We start from the raw sequence: 18,281 nt of genomic DNA, 5'->3' as shown, positions 1-18,281 counted from the left end.
TGTTGGCAATTTTTTATATTTCAACTCATCAATTGCACTATAATATCTATACAAAATTAACATAGTTTTACTACTTTAGTATACCTAATTTTCCCGACATGAAAATATAACATTAGCATTTTGTTTTGACAAGTGACGGCGAGTATTATTTTAATATTAGTAGTACCTACAAACGAAGCAGTTTTACATTTACCCAGCTCTTGAAATGTACAACTCTTCGCAAGAAAATATCTATACTCTGTTATTACAAACTATGAGAGCGATCAACGTAAGAAACTTAAACTAAAATACAGTCTTAATACAACATTGACTAGAGTAACATTTGGTATCTACTATTACATTTAAGAAAATCAATAAAGATAATTAAATAAATAAGACCCGTAACAAAAAAACATTAGGACACTGAACTCCTAACTAACAACATGTATTAAATTATCTGATTATTATGTACATAAACTTACGAATTATTTGAATAACATTTAAAAATTGATATTTGATATTTGACACGTAGAATGGTTGTCGTAGGTAAATATTTCCTTATCGATAGTGGGTGTGGAGGGGAAGGCTATGGCTAGAGCGGATGTGTCTTAATCTTGTTGCCTGTTGTCTTCCTCCGCACTCGCCTTCACTTCCTTGGGCAGAGTTGACTGAAATGGAAAACATATGATTAATTAACAACATAAGTAACAACCAGAGATCGGACAGATTTGCGACATTCTTAGTGACTTACGTCATTTTAATGACTTTTAGTATGAGATGACGCACAAAAATCCGATCTCTGGTAATAATATTGATTTTTAATCACCGACGCTAAAACGACGGGTGTTATAAGTTTGACGTGTCTGTCTGTCTGTTTGTATGTCTGTGTGTGTGTCTGTCTGTGTTATCTTAGCTCCCGGACGGATAAAACGATTATGATTTCCTTTTTTTTTGTTTGAAAGCTGAATTAGTCGGGAGTGTTCTTAGCCATGTTTCGTAAAAATCGGTCCACTATGTCGGGATTTTTCAAAATTATAATGTAAGTAGTTACTTCATTATAAAATTACATTTTGCGAACCTAAAGTAAGGTAGGTTTTCCCAGGCAAAAATTGTCCTAGAGGGAAAACTATCATGCTTTCCTTCAAATTAAATACGTACATAAGTACCTATGTTTCAGTGCTCATATGGTTCTGATATCATTTAATTAATTTCCATTTAGACCTTTCCCCATTCATTCACTATGGAAAATGGTGAAAATGTATTCTTATTTTACTACATATCTCACCATTGTTACTGTTGTTGTCTTCATACGTTATTATGGTCCTTAAATGTAACAGGGCCAATTGGCGTAATTAGTACGTTACAGTACAGGTACAGTCACCGGCATTAACAAGTGGTGATTTCTGTGCCTTGTCATATTAACGTCATGTTTGAAATGTCATACGAAATTGTCAAACGATTAAAAGCGACAAGCGATGTGTCTATAGATTTGACATTGTCTTTTAACCCGTTTCCTGTCCCCCTCTGCGTTATAATTACGGCCGTGACCAGTGAACAGTGAACGTGTTAAGCAGCGTTATACACAATATTTAACCTTACAAACCTACAACCTTCACCACCTTATACCTAATTAAATCATAACAGCCAAGTTATTGCTACTAATGTAGGTACTCATTTTGACTCAAAATTATATCAGTAGGCATGGTCTTTGTTATTATAGGATATGCATGAAATATGAATGAGATATAGTGAAATTGAAAAAAAAAAAAAAAAATTGAAGGTTTGCCAAAGAGCCATGGAGCGCAACATGCTTGGGGTGAAAAGGATTGACCGGGTCCGAAACACTACGTTGCGCGCCAAGACAGGCATTGTTGACGTTGGGTCAAAACCGCCAGGTTGAAGTGGGACTGGGCAGGCCATGTACGGTGTATGCATCCACAGCGGTGGGCTAAGCTAGCTACGGAGTGGGTGCCAAAACGAAAACGCCCGAGGGGTCGGCCCGGAAAGAGATGGCGGGATGACCTGGACTCCTTTCTTAACAACTGGACGGATGCTGCACTTAATCGGGAGGATTGGAAATCTAGGGGGAGGCCTTTGCCCAGCAGTGGGACACTAGGTAGGCTACTGAAAAAAAAAAAATAGTGAAATTATTAGGTACCTATACTTAATAATATCCTTTGCCAATTACTAAACTCTTCAGTTGACCGTCCTTGTACATAGTATTTTTTTTAATTGTGTAAAATAATTTGAAAACTAACGACTTAATTCCGCAACCTTACTGTTTACTATGTCGAAATACTTTTAGGTCTTAGAGTTGCTTAAAATATCAGTATGATGCCATAAATTGTAATTTTGGATTGTTAAATTAGGTACTTACCTATTCTATGAATTCCTCAATTTAAATCATTTTGCGAAATCATTGGACTATTTTGCAACGAGCAATAGATTTTATAAATAATAAATTAATCATTAAATACGATCGATAGTTTAGGATTTATATTAATACCATTAACATAATGGAGCCATATTTTCCCTCTAAAAATTCTGCTTTTTTGAGGGGGTGGACATGTTATGGCTAAAAATTTGTATAAGAATTTGATATCAATCTATCAAACAGATCTTTGTTTATGGTTATACTTATTTATGTATGTCTATTTGAATGAGTGTTTTGTGTTGTTTGGTTGTATTTAAATTCTACTTCTCATATTTCTTAGAGCCACCTACCATATATTCTGATTATATTAACTCCAGTACCCAAAGGTTGTCTGGAAGAGATCGCTCTTAAGCGATAAGACCGCCTGTTGTTCATCATCATCATCTGAGGCATTACAGCCGCGGGTGGGCCTTAGCCTGGTCAAGCAGGTCTCTCCAGTCCGATCTATTTGTGGCCTTCCTTCTCCAACTTTTCACTCCTAGGGTCCTGATGTCCTGGTATACGCCGTCTAACCATCTGAGCTTGGGCTTGCCTCTACCTCTGCTGCCCTCCGGTCGGCCATCTAAAAGGCGTTTGGGTACTCTGGCTTCGTCCATTCTAATCACGTGTCCTGCCCATAGCAGGCGTCCGATTTTTATGGTCTCAATGACGTTAGGCTCATTGTACATTTGATATAGCTCATGATTATAACGCGTTCTCCATCTCTCATCCTCCATCACAGCTCCGAAAATGCGTCTTAGGATTTTGCGCTCAAATACCAACAAGGAATTTTCGTCTGTTTTGCTCAGCACCCAGCATTCAGAACCGTAGGTGAGTATGGGCCTTAGTAAGGTTTTGTACAAAAGAAGTTTTATGCTCCTTGAAAGAAGTTTCGAACGAAAGTATCTTAGCAGGCCGAAGTAGCACTTGTTAGCGGCCATTATTCTCCTGCTAATTTCTGAAGATGCCTCGTTGGTATCGGTTACTAAGGATCCCAGGTACACGAATTCGTTGACCCTAGCGAAGGTGTTATTGCCAATGTTAATTCCTTGTAGTAGTGCTAGTTGGTCTTTTGTCGCTTTTGACTGCTAGTTGGTCTTTTGTCGCTTTTGACCTGTTGACCGCCTGTTGTTACCTCTGTTTAATTTGTTTTGTTTCTTGTGTATTACTTGTAAACTATGTGAGGTGTGCAATAAAGAGTATTGTATTGTATTGTATCTTTTTGTCAGAGGTGTAAGCTAAGCTTCTCTATACATACTTCGAAGGGCAGTAAGAACATGTTGTTGTCGGATCGGCGGCCGAATCGCAGGCGCATGGAGGGGGCGCGCGCTGAACGGTCCTGCTCCTGTAAGGAAAAAATATAATTAGTAACATGAACACATTTCAAATGCATAGGTACATTTCTATATTAAGAGTTTTGAATGATTCACGGTTATTTTCATTAGACTTATATTGACCGGGATATAGACCGTGATTACCTTTTTGATTTTTGTCGAGCTCCCGATATTTCGACGCAGTTGCATGCATCATGATCACGGAAAACTGACGAAGGCGGGTGGATGTTAAAGTTGTATAGACAGCGCGCGATCTACCCTCCTTCGCGCGCGTCGGCTGCGTTCACTTTCAGCGTTACCACTGGTCGCGTTCACACTCGATGGTCTGTCCAAACACACTACACTCACAGTGTCACTACGTTTGTTCAATTCTGACTTCACCGGTTTTTTACACAAACAAATCACTGGATTCCATACATTAGATAGTTTGAAGCCATCCTCACGATTGAAATTTTTATATTTGTGAATCTCAATGGCTTCTCTTACCAATCTCGGTATGTAGTGGCGTTCCGTCGAAATTACCTTAGGACTATGCAACTCGATCCAATGATTTGCACCCGACTCAATGAGATGTTGAGCAATAGCAGACTTGCGAGTATCGTTCTTTTTGACTGCAGCAATGTGTTCTTTAATTCTGCAGGCAATAGTGCGCTTGGTCTGCCCTATGTAAGAACCTTGAAGAACCTTGAAGGTTGGAGCCGAGGGCATGCTGGGACACTCTGTCTATAGGAAACCGACGCATACAGATCGTTACTTGCATGCGAGCTCACACCATCATCCCAGACAGTTAAACTCGGTCGTAACATCACTAACCAATCGAGTACACGCTTTGTGTGACTCCTCTCATCTTGTACAGGAGTTGAACCATGTTCAGAGAGTCCTGAGGAGAAATGGTTACCGAGTTAACGTTAATAAACGGGATGCAAAACCCAAGCACCTCACTCATCGCGTAGAGAGACAACCAGCGTTTATGCCGTACGTAAAGGGAGTGACAGATAAGATCTCTAAAATACTAAACAATTACTCTGTAAAAACTATCTTCACCCCACACAGGAAAATTGCACAGTTCTTGCGGTCACCTAAGGACAATTTTCCTCTGGAAAAACCTGGTGTGTACAAAGTTGAGTGCAGTTGTGGCAGTTCTTACATAGGGCAGACCAAGCGCACTATTGCCTGCAGAATTAAAGAACACATTGCTGCAGTCAAAAAGAACGATACTCGCAAGTCTGCTATTGCTCAACATCTCATTGAGTCGGGTGCAAATCATTGGATCGAGTTGCATAGTCCTAAGGTAATTTCGACGGAACGCCACTACATACCGAGATTGGTAAGAGAAGCCATTGAGATTCACAAATATAAAAATTTCAATCGTGAGGATGGCTTCAAACTATCTAATGTATGGAATCCAGTGATTTGTTTGTGTAAAAAACCGGTGAAGTCAGAATTGAACAAACGTAGTGACACTGTGAGTGTAGTGTGTTTGGACAGACCATCGAGTGTGAACGCGACCAGTGGTAACGCTGAAAGTGAACGCAGCCGACGCGCGCGAAGGAGGGTAGATCGCGCGCTGTCTATACAACTTTAACATCCACCCGCCTTCGTCAGTTTTCCGTGATCATGATGCATGCAACTGCGTCGAAATATCGGGAGCTCGACAAAAATCAAAAAACCGGCCAAGAGCGTGTCGGGCCACGCTCAGTGTAGGGTTCCGTAGTTTTCCTTATTTTTCTCAAAAACTACTGAACCTATCCAGTTCAAAATAATTTTCCTAGAAAGTCTTTATAAAGTTCTACTTTTGTGATTTTTTTCATAATTTTTAAATATATGGTTCAAAAGTTAGAGGGGGGGGGACGCACTTTTTTTTCTTTTAGGAGCGATTATTTCCAAAACTATTAATATTATCAAAAAACGATGTTAGTAAACCCTTATTCATTTTTAAATACCTATCCAACAATATATCACACGTTGGGGTTGGAATGAAAAAAAATATCAGCCCCCACTTTACATGTAGGGGGGGTACCCTAATAAAACATTTTTTTCCATTTTTTATTTTTGCACTTTGTTGGCGTGATTGATACACATATTGGTACCAAATTTCAGCTTTCTAGTGCTAACGGTTACTGAGATTATCCGCGGACGGACGGACGGACGGACGGACGGACGGACAGACAGACATGGCGAAACTATAAGGGTTCCTAGTTGACTACGGAACCCTAAAAAGGTAATCACGGTCTATATCCCGGTCAATATAAGTCTAATGAAAATAACCGTGAATCATTCAAAACTCTTATTGTAAACCGGTACGGGCCGGAATGTGCAAAACTTACAAAACAACTAGAACGCGCGCGGAAAAAGTGTGAGTGTTTGCGGGAATCACTTTTGTTTTTAACAAAATGTCGCGACGCTAAAGTAATACCCGTGTGTGTGCGAATAAAACCTCGCCCGGACATTCCTGGTTCCGCGAGTATTCTGCAAAGTGCGAGTGTAAAGTTGTTAAGACGGACTATTCGTAATTGTCGGTACCTACTTGATAAAGTGCAGTGTGAGTCTTATTGCTTACATCTTAAGTGTAGTGGTGTGTTGTCAAAAGATGATTTCGACACATGTGATCGAATTACGTTCATGACCGCTCAGAGGTCACGTGAATTAAGCGCCAGCAAACATCAACGTAAATTTGAGAAGTTAGTCGCTCACAAGTTGGATAACGCTGACTACTATGATAACTCGAATGAAACTCGAACGGTTATCAATTTATCCAGCGCTGAGTTGACAGAGCCTACACTTAATGTATTAAAGAAGGGTCTGAATTTTGCTCCTACTCCGAAGCGTATACCTTTTGAAGAGGTGATAGGAAGTACTGAAGAGGTAATTAGGCGTAATAAGATCCCAACTCATGATGCTGACGCATTGCGACAAGATGTTGCTGTAGTCCTGAGGCACGCAAAACTACCTCGGAGTAATATAAGTAAGGAGGAATGGGAAGCTCTGAACGACCTGCGGTCTAATCCTGACATTTTGACCTTGAAGGCAGACAAGGGCAATGCCACAGTAGTTATAGATGTCAGCGATTATGAGAGCAAGATAAATGGACTGCTGAGTGATGAAGCAACCTATAAAAAGGTAAATTACGATCCTACAGCCCGGTACTGCCACATTGACACTGGTCAAGGAGTGTGAACAGGTATTAACTGAGGATACGGTGAAGTTTCTATTGCGACCCAGAAATGTTCTATCGCCTAAAATATATGGTTTGCCGAAAATACACAAAGTTAATTCTCCCTTACGGCCCATTGTAAGTCAGATTGATTCACCCACGTACGATTTGGCAAAACACGTCGCGAAGGTGCTGCAACAGTTGGTTGGGCGGACGGAATCGTATGTGAAGGACTCTCGCCATTTTATTGAGATTGTACAGGACATTAGGATTGAACCAGATGAAGTGATGGTCAGTTTTGACGTAGAGTCACTGTTCACTAATGTACCTGTAACTGACAGCATTGAGGTAGTACGAAATATGATGCAGGAGAATGGCATCCCATTAGAATACGTGAAGCTTCTCGAACACTGCCTCACTACAAATTATTTTCTGTTTCGCGGGCAATATTACATACAGGCAGAGGGAGTAGCGATGGGCAGTCCAGTGGCACCAGTTGTGGCTAACATCTGGATGGAACATTTTGAGCACAAAGCCCTCGCTGCGCCCCCAGTTCCCGTTAAAATTTGGAAGAGGTACGTGGATGACGTGTTCTGCGTAATAAAGGGTAGCAAGGAGGAAGCTGATCTGTTGTTACGACACCTGAACAGCGTGCATCGATCCATGTCGTTCACATTGGAAATGGAAAAAGATAGGGGTATTGCATTTCTTGATGTGAGCTTGAAGGTTGGAGCCGAGGGCATGCTGGGACACTCTGTCTATAGGAAACCGACGCATACAGATCGTTACTTGCATGCGAGCTCACACCATCATCCCAGACAGTTAAACTCGGTCGTAACATCACTAACCAATCGAGCACACGCTTTGTGTGACTCCTCTCATCTTGTACAGGAGTTGAACCATGTTCAGAGAGTCCTGAGGAGAAATGGTTACCGAGTTAACGTTAATAAACGGGATGCAAAACCCAAGCACCTCACTCATCGCGTAGAGAGACAATCAGCGTTTATGCCGTACGTAAAGGGAGTGACAGATAAGATCTCTAAAATACTAAACAATTACTCTGTAAAAACTATCTTCACCCCACACAGGAAAATTGCACAGTTCTTGCGGTCACCTAAGGACAATTTTCCTCTGGAAAAACCTGGTGTGTACAAAGTTGAGTGCAGTTGTGGCAGTTCTTACATAGGGCAGACCAAGCGCACTATTGCCTGCAGAATTAAAGAACACATTGCTGCAGTCAAAAAGAACGATACTCGCAAGTCTGCTATTGCTCAACATCTCATTGAGTCGGGTGCAAATCATTGGATCGAGTTGCATAGTCCTAAGGTAATTTCGACGGAACGCCACTACATACCGAGATTGGTAAGAGAAGCCATTGAGATTCACAAATATAAAAATTTCAATCGTGAGGATGGCTTCAAACTATCTAATGTATGGAATCCAGTGATTTGTTTGTGTAAAAAACCGGTGAAGTCAGAATTGAACAAACGTAGTGACACTGTGAGTGTAGTGTGTTTGGACAGACCATCGAGTGTGAACGCGACCAGTGGTAACGCTGAAAGTGAACGCAGCCGACGCGCGCGAAGGAGGGTAGATCGCGCGCTGTCTATACAACTTTAACATCCACCCGCCTTCGTCAGTTTTCCGTGATCATGATGCATGCAACTGCGTCGAAATATCGGGAGCTCGACAAAAATCAAAAAACATTTCTATATTGTTGCTTTTTGTTACGTTAAGGTGCAACAGTTTTTGTCAGGTCGCCTGTTATTAGGCGATCACCGCCACCCGAAACACTAGAAGGGTTGGAGATGCATTGCCGGTATTTAAGATGAAAGTACTCTTATAAACATTGGATATACTTATGTAGGGTAAACCAGGGTGTGATTGCCCACTGACAGTGATTGCCCACTTTAAGAAAAACATCATTGAATGTTAGCTTTGGATCATTCTAGTTGGATTAGAATTCGCTAGTTGGTGCTGTAATTTGATGTCTAGTAGGTTTATAATTGACAACTGGAAACACTTTCAAAAAATAATAGTAATAGCGGTATTTGTCTTAAGATGAAAGTACCTATGTATTATGTTTAAGTTGTTAAATCATGGTCTCGTAATATTTCAAATGAAAATGGGAATGTAATTGCTTTGAAATAGGAGTACCGTACTCATATTGTATTCGTTTTATATAAGTCAATTTGAAAATGCTTCTAACGCTATTCTCCTTGAAGTCTTCATTTTACTAGTAGACGGGCTATTTTGTTTTCAAAGTTGTCCACCCCACTTTTTTGTAACATGGGTATTTTTTAAACGATTCATACTTAGAATTGCGAGGTCTTTCCATCCTCATAGGAGAAAAAAAATGTCCCAAGATTTCCATTCATTTTTCAAACCTTTCATTCCGTTACCGCCATACAAAATGTATGAAAAAATGGTAACGGAATGGGAAAAAACCTTGGGTCAATTTTTTCTCCTATTAGGATTGAAAGAGCTCGCGATTCTGAGTGGAAATCACATAAACAATTCCAAATCCAAAAAAATTGGGATGAACAACTTTGAAAAAAATAAATGGCCCAGACAATCAAGCAACCATAGAGATAAAATTATCTATCTTTATACGATTAAATTTGCAAAGGGTATCTTTGACAACCGAGTAGGACATTTTGCCGGTCGCGGGCACTTTATACCGCTTTTTGTTCCATTTATAATCATAACAACTGAAATTAATAAGCGTGAGAGAACTTTAAGAATAACATACATAAAAGTTACTGTCAAGTATCTGACGGAACATGTCAAAAAATATTTGGGAAGTAGTTAACGACGTAGTAGATACATTTGTCAGTGGTTAATATTATTTTTACAAATAAATTGTATTCGACCTAAAGAATCTTCCCTTCAATATAACGGAAATAAAAAAAACACGGCGTAGTATGTACCTACAGTTTGAGTATGATTATATTTGTATTTTGTCATGGATATAATAACATTGTAGTTATCCCGCGACAGCGCTGCTATATACGCGATATTTAGAGGAGACGCTATATAATGCGGCATTACTAATCTAATCAAACATTTCACTTTTCGAAATGGAAATGGAATGATTTGCAATAAAACTAGCGAGTCATCGTAAAAGTGTCGCTAGTGGCTTGTTAGGGGCTCATAGCGAGTTTTACGCCGCATCAACATTTTACGAGTCCAGTATCGGAGACACGGGACATCGAAACACGTGGATTTCGAACAAAGATAATAAAACTAGGTAAATACCTATCTACATAAACATATTAGTATGGCGAGTCCTGTACCTATATGCATTTATTCTCCTACTAGCTTTTGCCCGCGGCTTCGCTCGCTTTAGAAAGAGACAAAAAGTAGCCTATGTCACTCTCTATCCCTTCAACTATCTCCACTTAAATGAAAAGACTACACACATTTTTCATGACGTTTAAGCGCCGAGTTAGGCCGTTTTCACATTATCCGATCCGATATCGGATGTCGGACCGACATCCTACATCCGATAAACGCTTCCGATAGTGTCGGATGTCGGTCCGATAAAACGCATTGTTCCAAATCAATGTATTATGATTTTGTGTCAAAAAATATTTAAAAAATAAACATAACATAACATACAATCACGCCTGTATCCCATGAAGGGGTAGGCAGAGCACATGAAACTACTCAAGTTTCAGTGCCACACTTGGCAAATAAGGGGTTGAAAGAAAAAGAAACTGTGACATTGCAGTGACAGGTTGCCAGCCTCTCGCCTACGCCACAATTAAATTTAAAAAATGTTTTATATTTAATAATTATAAGCACTATATCCTAAATATTATATTGTAAAATTAAAATAACGAGCATAAAAATACTCAGGGTGTCAGGCAAAATAAATAATTTTACATTCAACTATATCTACAAAAAGATGAAAAAACTAGTATCCGCAATTCGGACCGATGCATTACAACCTTTTTTTTTTAATGGAAATTGTCAACTAATTTGAATTTCGATCATTAGCAGCTGTTTAATAGACGCCATTTTTGTCACGCACACTACTACAAACGTATACATACATTATATACGCACACAACAAATATTATCGGCCGACAACTGACGGGGGGTCCGGCATGCCAAAAAATGGCGGAAGCGTCCTGCCGATATCGGCAGTTCCATGGTGCCTCGGACAAAAACTGTTGTAGAAGAGTGCCATCGGCATTAAATCCGCAATTTTTGCGTTTTATATCGTTTTTTATTTAGTAATAATAATCTAGTAGTAATTTTTTATTTAGTAGTAATAATACATAAATGAAGACCTGGAAGCGCATAAATCTTACATCCTTCCTACATCCGATATCGGATCGGATAATGTGAAAACGGCCTTATGTGTTTTAAAATATCGAAAACGGTTAGTATCATCCGATCGTCATTAGATAAATCAGAGCCCCTGAGCTGTCCAAAAACGCATTGTAACGCCAAGAGAGCCGAGTTCATAATTATATTTTAGAAAACCTTGGCCCCTTGGATATATCTGTAGTGGGTAGTGTGGGTACCTCTTGTGGGAAGATGTGTGGCACGGCGTGCTCCTCTGAGCGGCGGCCGAAGCGCAGGCGCACCGGCGTGCGGATCTCGCGCAGGGACAGCAGCTCCTCCATCTCGTCCAGCTGAAACATACTCTTTGTCGATTATGATGCCCTGGTGCCGAGACGGACTTTGAGATCGCTTAGTTATGATGCCCAGTGTGCGTCGCCGACTGCACAAACGCTCACGAAACGCCCACGAAAATATCTCGTTTGTAGTTATCTATCTCTTAGTCATACTAGTTATAAAAAAAAAGCTGCACTTTTGGATGGAAGCAAGCCGCTTTGCATGGTGATAGTAGACATCATAGTAAACGATTTTTTCCGAGGATATCGAAATTTGATCCCTTAGGAAGCCGAGCGTAGCGAGGTGTTTTATGAAAATGAAAAAAATTCTATCTTTTTATTGTATCGTCCGATTTTGACAAAACGTATCTCAAATGAAAGGTATTGATTTGTATTTTGTGTAATTTAAAAAAAAATACAAAGAAAAAAAATTTGAAAGAAAAGTAAGAAAAAAATAAAAAAAGTAAATTTACGTCTCGCACTAAATAACTTCAAAGAATGACAGACAAAATGTACAATGTCGATATACGAGTATTTTTTAATCGAAGACAGATAAATTTTTAGTTGAAAACTGAAGACCGCATCGAAATCAGATTAGCATTTTTTAAGATACAAGTTGCCAAAGTTGGGAAAGATCGCTTTATATGGCCATTTTGAAATTACTTTGCCAGAAAGTCAGAAATAATATGTTTTTCTGACACAGAAAAATACATAGTAACAGTATACATCAAAATAGAATTAAAAATTCCGAGGATATTATAATTTCATCACTTAAAACGACGAGCGCAGCGAGGTCGGTTACGAAAACCGAAAAAAAAAATCTCTTTTTTTTTTACTTCGTCCGATTTTGACAAAACAAAAAAACCTTAATTTTCGTATCACACTGAATAACCGCAAAAAACGGTAGACACGGTGTATAATTTCGATATATGATTTTTTAAAATTAAAGACAAATAAATGCATGATTATAAACTAAAAACCGAATCGAAATCGAATTAGTAGTTTTTAAGATGCAAGTTGTCAAAGTTGGCTTAGTTTGTTTATATGGTCGCTTATAAATTCCTTAGGCAGAAAGTCAGAAACACTATATTTTTCTTACAGTTAAAAGTATGCATAGGTAATAGACATCATAATAAACATTTTTTTACGAGGATATAAAAAATTCATCCCTTGGAAAGCCGAGCGTAGCGATGTCTGTTACGAAAAATAAAAAAAGGCAGTTTTTTTTTATTGGATCGTCTTTCTAAGGGTTTCTAAGGAACGAAATTTTTATATCCTTGTAAAAAAATGTTTATAATGATGTCTATTACCTATGCATACTTTTAACTGTAAGAAAAATATAATGTTTCTGACTTTCTGGCTAAGGAATTTATAAGCTATAAACAAACTAAGTTAAAAAACTACTGTTACTATGTATTTTATTCAGTGTGATACTGTTTTTTTTAAAAATCTTACATTTTTTCCCCAATTTTTTTCAATATTTTTTTTAAGTTACATAAAGCAATACCTTTCAGAAAAACATATTATTTCTGACTTTCTGGCAAAGGAATTTCAAAGTGGCCATATAAAGCGATCTTTCCCAACTTTGGCAACTTGTATCTTAAAAAATGCTAATCTGATTTCGATGCGGTCTTCAGTTTTCAACTAAAAATTTATCTGTCTTCGATTAAAAAATACTCGTATATCGACATTGTACATTTTGTCTGTCATTCTTTGAAGTTATTCAGTGCGAGACGTAAATTTACTTTTTTTATTTCTTTCTTACTTTTCTTTCAAATTTTTTTCTTTGTATTTTTTTTAAATTACACAAATACAAATCAATACCTTTCATTTGAGATACGTTTTGTCAAAATCGGACGATACAATAAAAAGATAGAATTTTTTTCATTTTCATAAAACACCTCGCTACGCTCGGCTTCCTAAGGGATGAAATTTCGATATCCTCGGAAAAAATCGTTTACTATGATGTCTACTATCACCATGCAAAGCGGCTTGCTTCCATCCAAAAGTGCAGCTTTTGGCCAAAAATTCTCCATAACAAGTATGACTATCTATTGCTCTTGCGTATGGGCGCGACAGAGCCAGACTACATTTCTGCGGCGTTTCGGTGGCGTTTCGCGTCGCAGAAATGCCATTCGTCTACGGGGCCTATGGCCGTATCATGGTCGTCTTTTTATCATGCATCACTTTCGCACTTACATACTTGTTGGAATGGACAGACATCACCATGTCACACCATGTCTGTCACATTCCAACAAGTATGTAGGAACAAAATGATACACAGCCGACCATTTTAGCACTGCTAGTACCGATGTCCTGGAGGTTTTACGTACTAGGGAATAAAGTCGTAAAAAAATTCGTTAGCTAATATTCTGCCGATATCCGTCCAAAAAAATGTGTGTGTGTGATATAAGGGCATTTTCAGAATTTGGGTCCCCCCAATTAGCGTAAGTTACGTACGTACGTACATTAACAAAAATTAACTCAGTCAGTTTTGTGACGACTATTAAAAAGCATAAATCTAAAAATTACTTTTTTCACATTCTGAATCTACATTCGTACCGCTTAAAGTTTATGTATTTAACACAAAAACAATATTTTTATTGAAATTTCATGCTTAATTATCGTCACAAAACTGACAGTGAGTTAATTTTTGTTAACAACTTACGCTAATTGGGGGGTCTCAAATTCTGGAAATGCCTATAATTAAGTACAACTTTAATAAAAATAAACCCAGAATTAAACTATAGATATCTTAACCACTGTTATATAACCTGATGTATGTACCTACTCAAGTAGTTATTTATTTACAATGCTATGATATAATCAGTTTGGCGGTCAGTTACAACCGCACCGCTATGTAAGTAGAAGAGGCGGCAGCCCTTTGATAAAACCAGGCTGATGTAATTCGCATGCTGTAGTTATAGGTATATGCCTCTTCTCTTGTGACGTTGAGAAACCGCATTACCAATTAAATACATATCGTAGTACATGGGCGACCGAGCTTCGCTCGATTCTACTTTTATAATATCACGTCTTTAGATAAAAAATGGCTCATAAACTACGCTGATCTTCCGAAAAAAGTGAGAAAGATTAAGAATATGATATTATATCACGTCTTTTGATAAAAAAAACTCATAAATACAAAAAAAACTTTATTCCTGGCCGGGATTCGAAACCCTGACACCTGCGATGTGGCTGCGTATATTGGACCGACCCTCTTACGACTGAGCTACGTGCCGTCGATACGCGCCGACGAAATTAGCGACCATATTTGCGTTTAGTAACGCGAAAGAAAAACGCATGAAAACTCAAAAACTAGATCGATTTTTCAACCCCGAAAACCCCCACATAACAAAATTCAGCGAAATCGTTAGAACGGTTTCCAAGATCGTCGGTATAAATAAATAAATATACAAGAATTGCTCGTTTAAAGGTATAAGATAAGATGTATAGTACCTAGATATTAAGCTTTACAAAAAAAAAACACGAAACGATGAAAAAAATAAAAACTATTAAGGTAAAAGCAGTGCTCGACGCACTAATGGCCAATAGATATACCCTTCTGGTCTGTTACATTTATTGAAAATGATTTGAGATTGAAAGTGGTATACATCTACTGGAGCACCTGTTCCTTTACTTTATCTAGGATTGTATAGAAAAAATAATCACTGTTAGTTTTGTGACGAATTTCAATAATAGTACATTACGATACAAGTGCGTAAAAAAGGAAGTTCCTTTTCGCACGTGTATCGTACGACGTTTTTCAGTACAGATGGCCATCCGAAGTTTTGACTTGACATGTAATGAACCACTTCTCGCACTAGTGCGTAAAAAAAAACACCATCTGTACTGAAAAGGTTATTTTCTGTCTTCATTTCTTAAACTATGAAAGAATGGGAAAAAATGATATTTCCATAAATATTTCATATTATGTACTGTTGTTGTAGGAAAACAAACGAATAGTTAATATAGTTATACACTAATCGGTCGCTCTAGTTTTTGGAAACTTCAATATCAGTAACTCCAATTTTTTTTATTTTATTAGCCTCTTTTGTGTCCCACTGCTGCACTTTGTGTCTCGCTTTCTCCACTCGACCGTGAGGTCGTATTTACCCACCATTTTGGGTGGAATACGTCCAGGTCATCTCGCCATCTCCTTTTTGCCAATAATTTAACTTCAAAAATCTGTTAGGTAAATATCACACTATTATTAATACCCAATTAATCATTTACAAAATGATTAACCAATGAATCTGATACGTTTAACATTAGGTACATATGATTCACCTTGTCTCAGATAATAATTAGTTCAACTGATTATTGGTTGATGTTAATTAATTTCAATTAACCTCTTCATGCTTGAAGTAAACACAGCTGTTTCTAAATATAGGCACCATGTGTCATCTTATTTGATTATAGTCCCGCCACGATACGGATTTGATATGGCAGACAAGTGACGTTTTTGTTTGATGCAATATATGTATATTATTGTATATAGCTTTTGACGCTGAGTTATCATATTCATATGACGATACGTCATCATCATTGGCCTTTGAGTCTATAACAGACTATACAAGCAGTGTCAAGTGGGGCGACAACGTTTTTCATGGCTGTGTAAGCCAATACGGGAGCGACAAACACGACTCTGGCAGGTGTAGTGCACCCGTGGCGAACAGGTATCGCGCTGATGACGCTTGGAGTGCTAAAAGATATGATATGACTTAGTTCAAAGTGTCCTAAAACGATGTCAAGGATACCACGAAGAGGAAGCAAAATATGTACATGTACGGAAAGCTAACCCCACCATCACGTGGGATTTGTATCTTCGAATTTACAACTAAATAATATGTGTCGTATGTTAAGTTCTAATGGATCCGCAAGATTCTTTTGTATCTATTGATTTTTTGTGTAAGTGGAGAAAGCCGTCAATAAATAGAGAGTTAATATTGATAAACGTTTAAAAATTTTGCACTTATCACAAAAATGTCAGGACAAGTGGCTTCAGGATTTTGAGCATTCAGCTTCAATCAAATTATTCATCTTACATATTTTGTTTCTGTATGCATAATTTATATAACTCTATGCAATAAAACGCCCTTAATTTAAATAATGTGGCAGCCTGAATTTTGATCTCCCATAAATTGACAAAGTTTGTCAATCAAGCAACCCAAATCATAGAGGCTTATGACGTAGACCTATTAAACAATATTATCAAACGCAGCTTGCGGTTACTGCTCACTGAGCAAGGCCACTAGTAATATGATTTTACATGAATTACCATCACGTTCAATTCTGTTCAATAATAATTTCATGTATACTTTATTAGTAAGTATATTAGGTAACATTAGCGTATTAACCTCTTATAATCAATGGATTTTCTGAATAGAGGTATGAGAAAGAAACAAGTGAGTACTGAGATGACAAAAGATATAGGAGAATGGAACAGGAAGACTAGTTGCACCGACCCTACATAACGCGGGATACGCGCATAGGTAAGAGTGATAAGAGTAACTAGGAGGTAGAAGTAGAAATAAAACTATGAAAACAGATTAACAGATTATAGATGCTTCGGTCTCTTTACAGCGTTCGTGGTCAACGGGTGACTGAGGAGAATGTGCACTGTGTATGTAGGTGATACTTATGTAGATAATGAACTATAAAGATTTTTTCATCACCCTCACACACTAAATGTGCTATTGCAAGCAGGCGGAGCGTGAGTAATAGAAAAATCATTCTCCCAAGGGAGTTAAGAAATTTCTAGTACCGTACTTAACTTTTTTCCATCTATTTACGTATTTTTTACATTGCTAGTGTGATGAAAAACATTGTGTGTAACTCGGGCAGTATGAATATTACAAACTAGTCTTTAAATCGCTCCGGCAAGCCGTCGCGATTTAACTTACTCTCGTTAGTAATATTCAACTTCCTCCCCTTGTTGCACAATGTACTATTAAAGGTTTACATGCACATTGCATAATGGGTATTAGTTACTAAGTTATTAAAAACAAACGGAAATTACAAGGTATAAATATGAAAATATGTAGATGTAACGTAACATAAATAAAGTACCTAATAATATTTAAAAGACCACGCGCTTACTGACTAAATATTTAAACTAACTATTACCTTTGAATACTTACAATATAAGTTTAATGAAACTAATCGCGAATATTTCAATCATCTTATTATTTTACTCTATGTAAGTTTACCTACAAGTAGTCTTACGGAAGTACGGAACAAAGTCAACATATACCCCTTTGAAACTTTGTTTCCATTAGCACTTTCTTCAGTTACTTTGTCATTCATTACCTACTTATCCCCTAATGGATTGCTTTCAACAAAATTTCTCACAATTACACCGTGTCCAATAAGTTTGAATACAGCACAAATAGCCAATAAAACAAAATGAACAAATAGTTACTACATTATTATTATATTTTATGAATGGCACTCTTATTTACTACATTCACAACAAATGTTTTGGAATAACTCCAGCATTAACTTGTTTACCAGCCTCAAACGCTTCTCAAACGGATCACACGCGGCACGCACTGTTTTCTTCACATTTCATCCCAAATACTCTCGATAACCTTTTTGAAATGATCTAGGTTTATGATTTTATAAAAATTTAGTCTTCAAAGCATGTATGACCATACAAAATAGTCTAATACGCCTAAACCTGGAGGCCTGGGTGGCCACTCATGTTTCGGTTAAAAAACTGCCAAATTAGTCTGAAACTACGCTAGAATACCATTTGCCGAATGTGCGCG

General features: G+C 37.9%; 1 protein-coding gene across 1 annotated transcript in view; it reads right to left on the bottom strand.

The window, feature by feature from the left end:
- LOC125224704 (short neuropeptide F) overlaps positions 1 to 18,281 on the bottom strand; it is a 39,713-nt gene continuing 21,432 nt past the window's right edge. Inside the window, exons 3-5 of the mRNA XM_048128137.1 lie at positions 11,416 to 11,526; positions 3,651 to 3,737; positions 1 to 647 (exon numbers count right to left, since the gene is read on the bottom strand). Of these exons, the coding sequence (XP_047984094.1) occupies positions 588 to 647; positions 3,651 to 3,737; positions 11,416 to 11,526 (258 nt within the window). The 3' untranslated portion in view covers positions 1 to 587. The remainder of the gene's footprint in view (positions 648 to 3,650; positions 3,738 to 11,415; positions 11,527 to 18,281) is intronic.

Source organism: Leguminivora glycinivorella, chromosome 3, assembly GCF_023078275.1.
Source record: "Leguminivora glycinivorella isolate SPB_JAAS2020 chromosome 3, LegGlyc_1.1, whole genome shotgun sequence".
Classification (NCBI taxonomy): Eukaryota; Metazoa; Arthropoda; class Insecta; order Lepidoptera; family Tortricidae; genus Leguminivora; species Leguminivora glycinivorella.
The sequence above is the reverse complement of the archived record's forward strand: the minus strand, read 5'-3'. Positions and strand labels throughout refer to the sequence as shown.